The sequence below is a fragment of the Delphinus delphis genome, chromosome 15, assembly GCF_949987515.2.
Source record: "Delphinus delphis chromosome 15, mDelDel1.2, whole genome shotgun sequence".
Taxonomy (NCBI): Eukaryota; Metazoa; Chordata; class Mammalia; order Artiodactyla; family Delphinidae; genus Delphinus; species Delphinus delphis.
The window spans coordinates 67,341,182-67,356,519 of record NC_082697.1 but is presented as its reverse complement, the minus strand read 5'-3'; the positions used below and the strand labels follow the sequence as shown (position 1 = coordinate 67,356,519).

The 15,338-nt window shown below is 45.1% G+C and overlaps 1 protein-coding gene across 2 annotated transcripts in view; it reads left to right on the top strand.

The window, feature by feature from the left end:
• The first annotated feature begins 980 nt into the window (after nucleotides 1-980).
• Nucleotides 981-15,338, top strand: part of USP31 (ubiquitin specific peptidase 31) — a 114,038-nt gene continuing 99,680 nt past the window's right edge. For both annotated transcript variants that reach the window (XM_060031892.1, XM_060031891.1), the window contains exon 1: nucleotides 981-1,703. In XM_060031892.1, the coding sequence (XP_059887875.1) occupies nucleotides 1,083-1,703 (621 nt within the window). In that variant the 5' untranslated portion in view covers nucleotides 981-1,082. The remainder of the gene's footprint in view (nucleotides 1,704-15,338) is intronic.

The following is a 15,338-nucleotide window of genomic DNA, read 5'->3' as shown; positions in this document are numbered from 1 at the left end:
CGCAACACTAAGTCACTTAAAGTAATAATAGTATGATTGAAACACCAGAATTCTTCATTCGCTGATAGGACCACCTGATATTTGTGGGTCTGTGACCTTTTGTTTAGAAGGCAAGTCGAGGGGCTTTGAAACATACTAGGGTTTGAAATGGGTAAGAGTCTACCAATCTCAAAGGAATTGAATGGAAGATTGAAGGAGAGATTGCATGCTTAACGCAATGCTTGTAACGGCGGCTATTACCAGCATCCACTAACAAGAGAGCACACAGAAACCCTGTTAGTTTCACACTTCGTCTTACTCCCAGCGTCTAGGACCGTGCTTGGCACTAACAGTAACTGTTGAATGAATGAATGAATGATGGTAGAGCTCAGGGGGGGTCTGAAAAGGAAGGTATTCTGATAATATAGTTTCACCGCGACCCCAAAGTGCCGCCTGGAAGACAAGCCTGGCCGAAACGTGCCAGGCTCTGCGATGGCGTTCGAGTGGGCAAGCAGACCATCGGGGTCCCTCGGGAGCCTGGCGGGGCTGGCTTGCCCAGGATCGGTCAGGGCCATGTCCATCACCTCTTCCAGAGTATGGTAAGGGGGCGTCCTGATTCCTGCACTTTCCCAAGGCCTCCACCATCAGATAGGTCAAGACGGAGTCCTACGCCGGGGCATCCACTACCCAGCGCTAGCCCAGCGCTAGCCCAGCGATACCCCGCGGCGCCTGGACCTTGACCACACTAGACATGGCCTCCCTCGGGCTTCACGGAGCAGTACCGCGCCCGGAGCCGCCAGTCATCGCGTCTGGCTGGGGAGGCAGCTCCGTTCCCGGAGTCAACATGGCGGCCGCGGCGGCTTCAGCGCGGGGCGGGGGAGCTGGGAGGCGGGTCACGTGAGCGGCCCAGCTGGGCGGATCTCGCGCGCTCCTGCCCGCCCCGCCGGCCGCGTCTCGCTTGCTAGCTCCGCGGCGCTCTGAGGTGTGCGGGGCATCGAGCCCCCCGTCCCGGTGAGGCGCGGCGCGGCGGGATGCGGCGGCGGCCGTGGCGGGGACGCGGGCCGGGCGGGCGGACGCGGTGATGAGCGTCAGCGGCCACCGCCATGTCCAAGGTAACGGCGCCCGGGCCCGGGCCGCCGGCGGCGGCAGCGGGCGGGAAGGAGAAGCGCTCCTTCAGCAAGCGGCTGTTCCGGAGCGGCCGCGCGGGCGGCGGCGGCGGCGCTGGGGGCCCCGGGCCGGCCGCGCCCTCCTCGCCCTCGTCGGCGCGCTCGGTGGGTAGCTTCATGAGCCGCGTCCTCAAGACGCTGTCCACGCTCTCGCACCTTAGCTCCGAGGGCGCCGCCCCGGACCGCGGCGGCTTCCGCAGCTGCTTCCCGCCCGGGCCCACGGCCGCGCCCACGCCGCCGCCGTGCCCGCCGCCGCCCGCCTCGCCCGCGCCGCCCGCCTGCGCCGCGGAGCCGGTGCCCGGGGTGGCGGGGCTCCGGAACCACGGCAACACGTGCTTCATGAACGCCACGCTTCAGTGCCTCAGCAACACCGAGCTCTTCGCCGAGTACCTGGCGCTCGGCCAGTACCGGGCGGGGCGGCCCGAGCCCTCGCCTGACCCCGAGCAGCCCGCGGGGCGCGGCGCGCAGGGCCAGGGTGAGGTCACCGAGCAGCTGGCGCACCTGGTGCGGGCCCTCTGGACCCTGGAGTACACCCCGCAGCACAGCCGCGACTTCAAGGTGAGCCCCTGGGGCACCCGCCTGCCCAGAGCTTCCTTCTCCGCTTCCGTCGCGGCCAGAGGACTGATGCTCTGGTTGCCTAAGGAAAGAGGAGCGGGCCTCGAGTCCGGGCAGATGGCGCTGATTGCGAGGAACAGTCATTCACTCATTCATGCATCGGGCATTTGTAAGGGCTTGCTACGTGGCGGGCCCTTTGATGGGCACAGGGGAGGGATGGGACAATGGGCAAGACCGTCTGCCATCCTGGAACTTACATTCTTGGGGGTGGGAGTGTTGAGCTTGGGTTCAAATCCTTGTTCTGCCACTTACTAGCGGTGTGACTAGCGGGCAGGTTACTCTACCTCTCTGTGCCACAATTTCCTCATCTGGTACCTACCTCATAGGTGGTTGTGAGCTGCTAACAAGTTGATATGTTGGGTTGAACCCTATGAAGTTACCCACTGTTGACCGTTCTGGCTTACAGATTGGCATTTTTATGGCGTTCAACCTGGTATGTAAAATGCTTCCATTGTGTGCAGTGCTATGAGTATTTGCTGCCATTATTATTTTTAGTATTAAAAACTTTAACAAGTTAAAGAGGTGGTACCAGACAGTGGTTTGAAGGAAGTAAAACCCGGTGATGTGACTGTTGTGCTGGTAGGGTACGTTACATGGGTTAGGGTGACTTCTCGGAGGAGGTGATGTTCTGAGACTTGAGTAACCGCAGGGAGGGCCAGCCTTGAGGAGCTCAGGGGAAAGCGGTTCCCAGGTGTAAGGCAAGTGTGGACACCTTGAGACGGGAAAGAGCCTGGTGTACTTGACCCGCAATGTAGTTCCGGGATGGGCAAACTCTTTCTGTAAAGGGCTGCATAGCAAATGTTTTAGGCTCTGCTGTTCAAGATGCAAACTCGAGGATATTAAGTAGATACGTATATAACAAGAAAAGACACATTTCTACACATTATTGCCTAAAATAAAAATGTTATAATAGGGGCTTCCCTGGTGGCGCAGTGGTTGAGAGTCCGCCTGCCGATGCAGGGGGCGCGCGTTCGTGCCCCGGTCCGGGAAGATCCCACATGCCGCGGAGCGGCTGGGCCTGTGAGCCATGGCCGCTGGGCCTGCGCGTCTGGAGCCTGTGCTCCGCAATGGGAAAGGCCACAGCAGTGAGAGGCCCGCGTACCGCAAAAAAAAAAAAAAAAAAAAAAAAAAATGTTAGAATAATTGAGTACAATATTTTGTAATACAGGTCTACTAATGAGAAGCATGGGACTCTTTTTTGGGAGAGTACAAAGTTTAACTTAATTGGAGTTCAAAATTAATGTTCCCTGTTGTCAAATTGATTACAAGCATTCATCTGTCCAAATCATTCGTAGCTCACAGGCCGTATAGAAACAGGCAGTGGGCTAGAGGTGGCCTTGGGTCCTTGTGAGTGCGTGAGAGCTGAGAGAGGAGTGTGAGTGGTGGGCTGGGGCCAGGTGGTGTAGGATCATAAATTTAGGCTGTAGTACTAAGGAAACGGGCTCTTACTCTAAGCAAAAGGGGAAGATGATTTGAGATTGTATAAGGGATACTTTTAGGTGGGAAATGGATATAAATAGAACTAAATAGAATGAAATCACACAATAAGAAAGTTAATTCCTTTTCTGTTCTCTTTCTCTCCTGATCATGCCCAAGAGAAAGTCTCAGCTTGGTGGTTAGCTTGTCTTTAACACCTCTTGCTCACTCCCCCACCTTTTTTTTTTTATTTGTTTATTTATTTTATTTATGTATTTTTTGGCTGTGTTGCGTTGCCCCTGCTGTGCGCGGGCTTTCTCTAGTTGCGGCGAGCGGGGGCTACTCTTTGTTGCAGTGCGCGGGCTTCCCATTGCAGTGGCTTCTCTTGTTGTGGAGCATGGGCTCTAGGCGCACAGGCTTCAGTAGTTGCGGCACGCAGGCTCAGTAGTTGTGGCTCGCGGGCTCTTGAGTGCAGGCTCCGTAGTTGTGGCGCACGGGCTTAGTTGCTCCATGGCATGTGGGAACCCGTGCCCCTTGCATTGGTGGGCAGATTCTTAACCACTGTGCCACCAGGGAAGCCCCCCCTTTTTTTTTTTTTTAAATAGAGAATAAGCTTCAAGTTTAGAGATCTGAATAGGTAACAGTAGCTAGAATTTAATAAGGTTATGTCTTCATTGGATTTGTCTTTACATTTGTCTTTTCTAAAATAAATTTATTTATTTATTTTTGGCTGCATTGGGTCTTCGTTGCTGTGTGCGGGCTTTCTCTAGTTGCAGCGAGCAGGGGCTACTCTTTGTTGCGGTGCGCGGGCTTCTCTTGTTGTGGAGCACAGGCTCTAGTTGCACAGGCTTCAGTAGTTGTGGCACGCAGGCTCAGTAGTTGTGGCTCGCAGGTGCGGGCTCTAGAGCACAGGCTCAGTAGTTGTGGCTCATGGGCTTAATTGCTCCGCAGCATGTAGGATCTTCCCGGACCAGGGCTCGAACCCTTTGCATTGGTAGGTGGATTCTTAACCACTGCACCACCGGGGAAGCCCTGTCTTCTATTTATGGCAAATGGTACTGGCATTCCATTGGTGCTATGAAGTTTCTTTCTAAAATACACTTATTTAAGTATGAGTAAATGATTTGATTAAAATATAAATTGGTCAGCTATCTAAGGGAATCAGCTTGGTTGAGGACCTACTGTTTTGCTGAGGAACAACACTGCCAAGGGCCACTCCTCTCCTTTTAATACATTTTACTTACATGTTATTTATATTTATTTATGTTCTACCCTGTTTTTCTCAAAAAGAAAAAAATGGTTGTTGTTTGATCTTGGAAATTTGAATGGAAATACTTGACTGGGATAGGGACTGGAAAAAAAGAGATTCATGTCAGAGATCTCAAAATAAGAAAGTAGGAGGGAATGGCAGCCAGCCAGCTACTATCGGTCTTTTTCTTTTTGCCTATACGTGCCTGCAGGTAGCCACAGCAGTTGCAGACTTTTCAAGGTCACAGCCTAGTGTTTTAAGTTTGGTTTTCCATTCTTTTCCAAAATGTGAAAATCAATTTCTACAGCATTTTTGTATGTGGACATTTCCATTGCTTTTTAAGAGATTGTGTTTACTTTTTTATCAATTAAAAAGCTGTAACAGAATTGGGTCAATAATTCTAGAAAAGCATGCTTTGGCAAAGTTGAACAGGTTCTTAGAGGCCTTTTTTTCCCTGAATTTTATTTTATTTATTTTTTTATAGAGCAGGTTCTTATTAGTTATCCATTTGATACATATTAGTGTATATATGTCAATCCCAATCTCCCAATTCATCACACCACCACCCCTACCCTGAGGCCTTGTTTTTAAAAAATGTAATCTTCTGAACCATTAGTAGATTTCACTTTGCATTCATTCATTCACCTCCCTCTGTTGAAGGTTTATTCAGTCAGTTAGGAATGCGTTCAGCACCAGAAAGAAGAAGCCCTAATGATGGTGCCTTAAGCAATAAAGATGTTGAATTAGCTCACCTGTAAGAAGTCTGGAGGTAGGTGGTTCTAAGGTGGTGCAGTGGCTCTATGGGCCCAGCTAGGACCCAGACCATTTCTGTGTTTCCATTCTGTTGTCCTTAGCTATCAGTGGCCTTTTGTCCTTAATGTTTGTCACCTCAGGGTTTTCTACCCAGTCAAGCCAGGAAGTCATTAGGGAAATAAAAGTTCTTCCAGAAGCCCCCTCAACAGGCTTCTACTTACATCTCATTAACTATACTCATGTCGCTTGACCACCCTGGCTGCCGTGGAGGCAGGAAGGTGGTGTTTGGGTTTTCCTGCCTTAATAGAAGAGATGAGTAAAGAAGGGGATTGCCTTGTAGGCAGCCCACCAAGGTGCTTCGCCTACCACGTGCCAGGCACTGTCACGTGGGGAAGACACCGCGCCTGCCTGTGAAGCACAAAGGAAGTTGAAGCACCGAGCAAGAGGATGCGGGCTCACCAGTCACCTCGCCCCCCTCACCTGCTGGTGATTTGATATTCGAGGCAGATACTCTTCTCTGCTCTTCTTGAGCTCACATTCAGCCTCAGAATCCTGTTGAATTCTGGGCTCCAGACAGCCACTACCAGTTGGCAGAGGAGATAAAACCAATTTGCCATGTTGAGATAATTTGCCTTGAGGTCTCAAAAAGCACTTAGTATGTCTTTGCATGTACTTTTATCGTCCTAAAACTTCTTCAAGTTCCTAACAATTTTGTTTGTAAGATTTTCAATTCGGATTCTAACCACATTGATTTCAGCTTTAGGAGCTTGCCAGGTAAACGGAGTTTTGGTTTTGGATGAGCCAGATGGTTGTTATGGTTGGATTTTCGTTTTCCAGAATGAAAGACGTTGACTGGTCCAATCTTGATAAGCTTTAAGAAACTTCTCTAGCTGCCACTTGTATCTTTTTCTTTTTTTGTGCAGTCCTTTTTCTCCTGCTGATAGAGTAGCGGTTGTCAACCAGGGCACTTTTGCCTCCCCTACCCCCTCACTTCTGGGGACATTTGGTGATGTCTGGAGACACATACTTGGGTGTCACAACTGGGGTGGGGTGCTACTGGCAACTAGTGGGGAGACTCCAGGTTTGGGGCTAAGTGTCATACAACATGCAGGACAGTATCCCTCAGAAAGGATAATCCAGCCCCAAATGTCAGTAGTGCTGAGGTTAAGAAACTGTTGGAGGAATGTTTTGAACTTCCTTAGTGCAAGTTTTCCTTACTTTCCCAGCCTTTAATGGTTATCTTGTTGCTTTTTCTTCTCTGTGTTTGCTGCAGCACTAGAGTAAAGGTTGGACTTTACTGGCAGGATCCTTGGATCACTGTCTTAGTAAAACTATGACAGTAAGTAAATCATTTTGAAACCTGAATGCTCAGTATGCTGTTGTAAGAGGAAATAAGCCTATTGTCCTAACTTTAACAGGATGCTAGCTTGGGTGCTCCAGGTTCGTACAGATGCTTTCTGATTTCTAGTACTCAGTGCCCTTTTGCAGCAAGTGAAAGATGGAAGGTCATCTTTCAAGTAACAAAGATGGGTTTTATAGCAGCAGTTTTCAAACTGTGCTTCCAAAGAACAACTAGAACAGAGTGATCTACTGATAAAAGAAATGTGGGGACTCCTTTCAAATTTGCAGGAAAACAAAAAGTAATTGATGAATCAAATTTTCTCTCCCACATGTTTTTCCTTGAACTTTGGTGCCTGGTGGTGCTTATTTATTAGTGAGAGTTCTTGGGTTACAAAGGGAGTATATGTGTGTAAATGAGTAGTGGCAGACAAGCCAGCAACCAGGGGCTTCCGCTGGCTCAGTTTCACACCTTACTTTGTCATGGACTCATGCTGGGGAGCTCTGATTTTATGCTGCAGACCTATGATGAAAGTTTTCCTCGTTTGTATGAAGCTGTTTAGTATGTTGACATTTCACAATGGTTCCCAAGAAGTGATCTGATTTTAGGGTGTCCCTCAAATTAATTTGAAAAATAGGAAAAAAAAAATGAAATAGTGTCGGTCACATTCAGATTTGTGATGGTATTAAATAGAAAGTATGTGTCCTCCTGGTCTGTTCTCTTGTCTGTCAAATGCTGTCAGTTCTGTTTCAGTGAAGTTCCACATCTTTGAAGAAGGGCGGTGAGAGAATCATCACATTTTAGACTTGGAAGGAGATGTGGGTGAAATGTGAGTGGTCCTCAGCCTTTCTGGATGCGGAAACTAAGGTTCACCTGCTGGCTAGAGGCTGAGGGAGCAGGACCAGAGTTCTGACCACCCCCCGCATGCCGATGCACGCACTGAGCCCTGGTTCTGAGGTCGTCTTATTAGCACAACCACTGAAGCGACAGGTCTCAACATAAAACATAAACAGGGAGGGTGGACGTGCTGAAACATGTAGCATTTTTTTCCTCTAAGTTTGCGGTGCTAAATCGTAGTGAAAATAAGGTCAGCTGCAGCTAGCTTTATATATGTGCTATTGCTCCTGAGACGTAGGCACTTTTGGAAGACTTCCTTAAAAAATTATCCTTTCAGACCATTTAAATGCATATATAAATACATCTTTTACATTGATGGGCTTATACTCTCCATAGAGTTCTGTAACTTGCTTTTTCCCTTATGCCCCTATACTGGACTTGAAAATATATCACGGGTAGCCATAGCTTTCATTGTTTTTTGTTAATACATCCAAGTCCACCTCATTCTTTTTAACAGTTGTATAGAAGCCCACTGATGGGTGTTTTGGTTGTATAAAATTTTTAACCATTGTAGCCAATCCTTCAACATATATCAAGTCTCCTTTTCTAAGGAGTGGGTCTTAGCTGTGGCGTTGCTGAGTCAGAGGGAACGTGCATTTACACTGTGGATGCACCTCACCAGACTGCCCAGCAAAAGCCTGAGTAGGACAAGACTCTGACCCATCCATGCTGCATGCTAGGGCCTCGCTGCTGACACGTGCTTCCTCTTTCAAGTGACTGCCCTATTCTTCAGTTTTCAAACTTATTTTCTTTCACGTAGGTCAGTTTTGTTCCTCTAGGTATGCCTATTCTCCACTCTTCTTAAACGTGTATGTCTCTCTTTCCAGACATGTCCACCTGATGTGTGCAGCTTCTTATCAGGTGGTAAAGGGGACTCATGAGAAGTGCAAGAAAAGCATTGAAGAGGACTAGTTGGGGAATAAAAATACACAGGACAATTATGGACTTTCATGTTTGCTGACTTAAACCACATTTACTGAGCAATTATTGTGTATAAAGGGACTAGTTTAGGGGAGAGGGTTGGGAATAGAGGATTAAGTATGACGATTATAGGACAAAGTTCTTGCCCTCAGAGAACTTACCAGTTTTATAGGGAAATTAAAAAAAAATTGTATTGACTGGGAAAGTTCAGTGGGAGTTCAGAGAAGGGTGAAATCATTGTGAGCTGAAGTGCAAGTAGAAGATTCATTCATTCATTGTTGGCAGTTAAGCTTCTACAAATTTATGAATTTATGGAGCTCGTAACTCTATGCCACGTGCTGTGCTAGTCCTTGGGTATATGGGGTACACCAAAAGGTATGGTAATGTAAAAAAATGGTGCCAGGTCTCGTGATCCATTCCTTCTTGGAACTTTTATTGTTACAGGGGAGGCAGATGTTAAACACACACTGGTAAATGTGAAATTTAAAATTATTAGAGCTAAGAAGGAAAAGATAAGGTGTATGAGCGAGAATGATGGGTGTGGCCAGGCAGGAGTGATAAAATGTATTCAAAAGGCTCTGCAGGGGACAGGGCTGGGGGTCCATTTGAAAGTCTGACAGGCCTTTTTCATGGCTTAGAGAGCTAGGAGGGGTGTGGGGTAGATGAGGCTGGAAAAGGAGGTCAGGTAGGCAGAGGCGGGTCCTGTAGGACCCCCTTGTAGACCAAGATTAGGGGTTTAGATTTGGTTCTAAGAGCAGTGGGGAGCTGTTGCAGGTTTTAAGCAGAGTTCTGGCATGATTTCCTTGAAATGTGAAGTGATCATTCTGAGTCTGAATAGTGACTATAGACTGGAAGCAGGGAGGCCAGTTCGGAGGTTTTGCGAAGGTGGTGGATGGGATGGAGAAGCGGATAGATTTGATATGTATCTGGAGGTAGTCTCGACAGGACTTGCTGAAGGATTGATTCTGGGGAAGGCACTGAGGCAGAGGGGAGCAGCCAGAATAACGCCCTGGTGTTTGTTTTGAGCAAGAGAGTGATTACTGGTGCTGTGCACTTACTTGAGGAGCAGCAGTTCTGGGGGGGTCAGGAGTTCAGTTTTGGATGTATTAAATAGGACACTCATGAGATATCTGGTTGGCAGCTGGATAAGGAAGTCTGGAGTTCAGAAGATTGGGACTGACTAGAGATAAAGATATGGGACTCCTTGGTCTATAGGTGGTATTTAAAACTGTGACATATTGCTTGGAATGGGATTTGAAGATAAATAAGGCTTGGATAGTTAAGGGAAAGAGAGATGCCATTCCATATTGTTGGGGAAATATTCTGAGCAAAGGCACAGCCATGGCACATTGTCTAGGGTCAGGGAGGCCACTGGGCTGTCTGCTGTGTGCAATTGATTTGCAGAAGTTTTTTTCAGCCTTGGCACTGTTGACATGCCTGGCATTATTGGCTAGATGAGTCTTTGCTGTGGGGGGCTGTCCTGGTGTATTAGGATATTGAGCAGTCCCTGTCCTCTACCCACTAGGTGCTGGTAGTACTCCCCTGCACCCACCCCAGTCATGATAATCAAAACTGTCTCCAGACATTGCCACATGTCCCCTGGCGAGCAAGATTGCCCCTGGTTGAGAACCAGTGATTTGGAGAGAAGGGCAAATAAATGTAGATGGCTGAGGAGATGAGAGGGGACAGATTATGGGTGCCCTTGAAAGTCTGTCACAACAATTTAGCCTTGAGGCTGCAATCAGTAGTGATTCAACTGAGGCTTTCTGAGCTGTGCAGACTGATTTGATGCAAAAAGATGTTTTAGAAAAATGGTTCTGATGGTGAGCAAAAACGAATCAGGTGGAGGAGAAAGTAAGTGCGTGGAAAGGGCAGTCACAGGTGTGACATGAGGAAAAAGAGGAGGAAAGGGTGAATCCAAGAGACATTTTGGAGGACATCGTGCCATCATTAAAGAGACTCCAAGAGATAGAGAGTAAAGGAAACACCGAGGTTTCAGACCTGGGTGATGGAGAAAATAAGGGGATATCTGACAGAGGTGGAACAGTCCAAAAAGGGCACTAAGGGCAGAGAAGATCATGAAGATAATTTGAACATGTGGAGTTGGGGGTCATAGGATATCTAAGGAGAGTCTTAATAGTTGGAAATATGGTGCAATTTAGAACTAGCTGTGTAGACTTGGATTCAGCTGCATAGAGGTGATAATTGAATCCAGGAGCATTGAGTGTGTAGTCAGAAGCCCAAGGCCAAGCCCTTGGGGGAAACTAAAAATAAGAGGATAGGAGGAGGGAGGGACTTCTTGGACTTGTTAAAGGGGCAGAGAGATAGGCGGAAAACCAGGAAAGCAGAGTCAGGAAACCTGGCTTATTTAGGTTGACTTCCTGCTCTTAGCCCTGAGTACAGTGTAGAGCTGCAGAAACGTCAGTTTATACCCAGTAAGAGGGGCTTCCCTGGTGGTGCAGTGGTTGAGAATCTGCCTGCCAATGCAGGGGACGTGGGTTCGAGCCCTGGTCTGGGAAGATCCCACATGCTGTGGAGCAACTAAGCCCGTGCGCCACAACTACTGAGCCCGCGCGTCTAGAGCCCGTGCTCCGCAACGAGAAGCCCGCACACCGCAACGAAGAGTAGCCCCTGCTTGCTGCAACTAAAGAATGCCCGCTCACAGCAACGAAGACCCTACGCAGCCAAAAATAAAATAAATAAATAGATAAATAAATTTAAAAAAATGCTATATACCCATTAAGAATCAAATTCAGGTTGATATATTGTAGTCATGATTCGTTAAGTCTACAGATTCATCGAGCACATTTTTGTGCTGTTCCTGTGTTGGGAGGCACTGAGCTGTGCCAGGATGACTGAGATGGTCCATGCCCTTAAGGAATGCAGGGTCTAGAAGGGAAGGCAGGGGTTAAGAAACAATTGCAGAAGGGTAGGATGAGTGCTGTGATAGAGGTATGTATAGAAGTGCTGTGTAGACCCCAGGGAGGGAAGGGAGGGTTGGGGGGGACTGGAGTCTGGAAGGATTTGGTCGGAATCCTCTAGGTGGATAAGGGGAGAGGTGGGAAAGGCCTTTCCAGGGCAGAAAACCCATCAAGTGCAAAGGCTTAGAACCTCAAACAACTTGGCTTATTCAGAAAATATCAAGGTCTAGTGTGGTTGGAGCAGAAGGGCAGGGTGGTGGATGGGTTGGGGAGGAGGTCACTGAGTGATGCTTTGGGCGAGGTTAGATCTCTGGCTTTGTTCTTTGGGTGCCATGTCAGAGAATAGCATCTTGTGAGGGCAGCACCAAGGAATTTCAGACAGGCTTGTGGTATCATTGTCTTTTTCTTTTATTATTTTTCAAAGAATGATCACTCAGAGGCCAGGGACATTGAGGCTGGGGAGGTGATGATGAGAGAGGGCAGGGGCAGAACTGGGGGGTTCAGGGAGAACAGAATATATCTTAGCCTCTTTGAGCCGGGTTACATTTGGGAAACTGAGGCAGCATAAAACTTTTCAGAGGTGCTGAATTCCACTTTAGGCATGTTGTATTTGAGGCCCATGGTAACTCATGGAGGAAAATATTCAGTAGTATAGGCTAGAGTTTCGGCTAGAGATTTTTATTTGTTATTAAACTCCCCTTCTGAGTTTTTAAAAATATCTTTCAAACCAGCAACATAAACTAGCACTAAATCTGTTATTTTGATTTGATCTAGTTAGGTTCTTTACACATTTGCAGGGGCAGAGCTTCAACTTGAACTCAGGGCAGTGTGATGATAACATTTATGCTCTCACTGTACTGAACACATTGCCTTGAAGTGCCATCAGTTTACATTTTTGTACTTGTCCACATACATACATATTTTACGTAGTTGCTATTATCCTGGCCAGGCCATTTTGTATTATAATTTTTTTTCATGCAACTTACAAAACATTTTTCCATGTTTCTAAATAGTACTCATAATACTGTTTAATGTTTACTGATACATATGGTATCATATTGCTAAGTGATAATTTAATCATCCAGTCCTCTTTTTTTTTTTTTTTTTTTTTTTACGGTACGCGGGCCTCTCACTGTTGTGGCCTCTCCCATTGCGGAGCACAGGCTGCAGACGCACAGGCTCAGCGGCCATGGCTCACGGGCCCAGCTGCTCCACGGCATGTGGGATCTTACCGGACCGGGGCACGAACCCGCGTCCGCTGCATCAGCAGGAGGACTCTCAACCACTGCGCCACCAGGAAAGCCCTCCAGTCCTCTTTTATTGGGCAATTTCCCCCATACTCTTTTTTATTATAATGAACATGAATCATGTGTATAGCTTTTTGTTTTGTCATGTTATTTATTTAGGATAAGTTTCCAAACATGTTCTCAGAGCATCAGAAGCTTATGGACATCTTTTTGACTTCTTATTACAGAAATTACAGCGCTGCTAGTTTGATCATAAGCTTCACCCAGCCCAGTGAATGGTGCATGTTGGATGCTCACAAACCATTTTTGGAATGAGTTGGATTTTATAATTTAAATTTGTTATTGTCAGTTTATATTCATTCTTTGCTCATTTGTCTGTTGTCATTTTTTCCAATTTTTTGTTGTGGTAAAATACACGTAACATAAAATTTACCCTTTTAGTTGCTTTTAAGTACAGCTCAGTGGCATTAAGTACCTTCACTGTTGTGCAACCATCAACCACTGTCCATTTCCAGAACTTTTTCATCGTCCCAACCAGGAACTCTGTATGCATTAAGCAATCACTCCCGTCTAGTCCCTGGTAACCAGTGTTCTACTTTCTGTCTCTATGAATTTGCCTATTCTAGGTATCTCATATAAGTAGAATTACACAGTACAATACACAAAATCCTTTTGTGTCTGGTTTGTGTCATTTAGAATAATGTTTTCAATATTCATCTGTGTTGTAGTATGTTGCAGAATTTCATTTCTTTTGATGGCAGAATAATATTCCTTTATACGTATGTACTACATTTTGTTTATCCATTCATCTGTTGATGGACAACTGCATTGTTTCTGCTTTTTGGCTATTGTGAATAATGATACTATGAACATAGGCATTCAAGTATCTATGTGTGTCCCTGTTTTTAATTCTTTTGGGTCATGTAGTAATTCTGTGTTTAACTTTTTGAGAAACTGTCAAACTTTTCCACAGTGGCTGCACCATTGTACATTTCCACCAGCAATGCATGAGGGTTCCAGTTTCCCCACATCCTTGCCAGCACTTGTTATTTTCCATTTTTGTTTTCAAATAATAGCCATCCTAGCGTGTGTGGTTATTGTGGTTTTGATTTGCATTTCTCTAATGACTAATGATCATTAGTCATTAATGACTTAACTGATGTCTTGGACTGTCTTTTCAAGCAATAGGCTTATTGCCTGTTTGTATATCTTCTTTGGAGAAATGTCTATCCAAATACTTTCCTCATTTTTGAATTGGATTTTTTTGTTGTTGATGCTGAGTTGTAGGAGTTCTTTATATATTCTGGATATTAATCCTTTATCAGATATATGATTTAGCAAGTATTTTCTCTCATTCCGTGGGTGGTTGTTTCACTCTCTTGATAACTGTGATGAAGTCCAGTTTGTCTATTTTTCTTCTTCTGTTGTCTGTGCTTTTGGTATCATATCCAAGAAATCATTGCCAAATTTAATGTCATGAAGTTTTCCGTCTTTGTTTTTTACTAAAAATTTTATAGTTTTAGCTCTTATATATAGGTCTTTCATCCATTTTGAGTTAACTCTTGTATTGATGTATGGTGTAAGGTAAGGTTACAACTTCATTCTTTTGCATGTGGATATTTAGTTTTCTCAGCACTGTTGTTGAAAAGACTACTGTTCTTTCTTTGTTGAATGGTTTTGGTGCCCCTGTCAAAAATCAATTGACTGTATATGTGTGGGTTTATTTCTGGGCTCTTTATTCTATTCCATTGATCTATATGCCTGTCTTTGTTTCAGCACCACACTGTTTTGATTACTGTAGCTGTGTAGTAAGTTTTGAAATCAGAAGTTTGAGTCCTTCCAATTTGTTCTTCTTTTTCAAGATGGTTTTGTCTTTGGAGTTCCTGGAGATTCTATATGAATTTCAGAATAGGCTTTTCTTTCTGCAGAAAATGGGATTTTTATAGGGATTGCACTGAAATCTGTAGATTGTTTTGGGTAGAATTGTCATTGTAACAATATTGTCTTCCAATCCATGAACATGGAATGTCTTTTTTAATATTTATGTTGTCTTTAATTTCCTTCGCTTAAGTTTTGTAGTTTTCAATGTACAGGTTTTTCACCTCCTTTGTTAAATGATTATTCCTAAGTATTTTATTCTTTTTGATGTTATACATGGAACTGTTTTCTTAATTTCCTTTTTTGGATTGTTCATTGCTAGTGTATAGAAATGGAACTGGTTTTTGTGTGTTGATATTGTATCCTGCACTTGGCTGAATTCATCTGTTAGCTCTAACAGTTTTCTTTTGTGTGTGAGTCCTCAGAGTTTTCTACATATAAGATCATATTATCTGCAAACAGAGATAATTTTACATCTTCCTTTCCAGTTAGGATACTTTTTTTTTTTTAGATAAAGCATAGTCGGTATACAATGTTGTGTTAGTTTCTGGTGTACAGCAAAGTGATTCAGTTATATATATTCATATATATATATTCTTTTCCATTATAGTTTATTAAAAGATATTGAATATAATTCTCTGTGCTATACAGAAGGACCTTGTTGTTTATTTATTTTATATATAGTAGTTTGTATTTGCTAATCCCAAACTCTTAATTTATTCTCCCACCCTTCCCCTTTCTCTCCTAGTTCTGGCTAGAAATTCCAATATTCTGTTGAATAGAAGTGGTGAAAATGGGCATCCTTGTCTTGTTTCTTCATCTTAGGGGAAAAGCTTTCAGTGTTTCACCATTGAGTATGATGTTAGCTGTGAGCTTTTCAGATATGGTCTTTATCATGTTGAGGAAGTTTTCTTCTTTTCCTAGTTTGTTGAGTGTCTTTATCATGAAAGAATGATG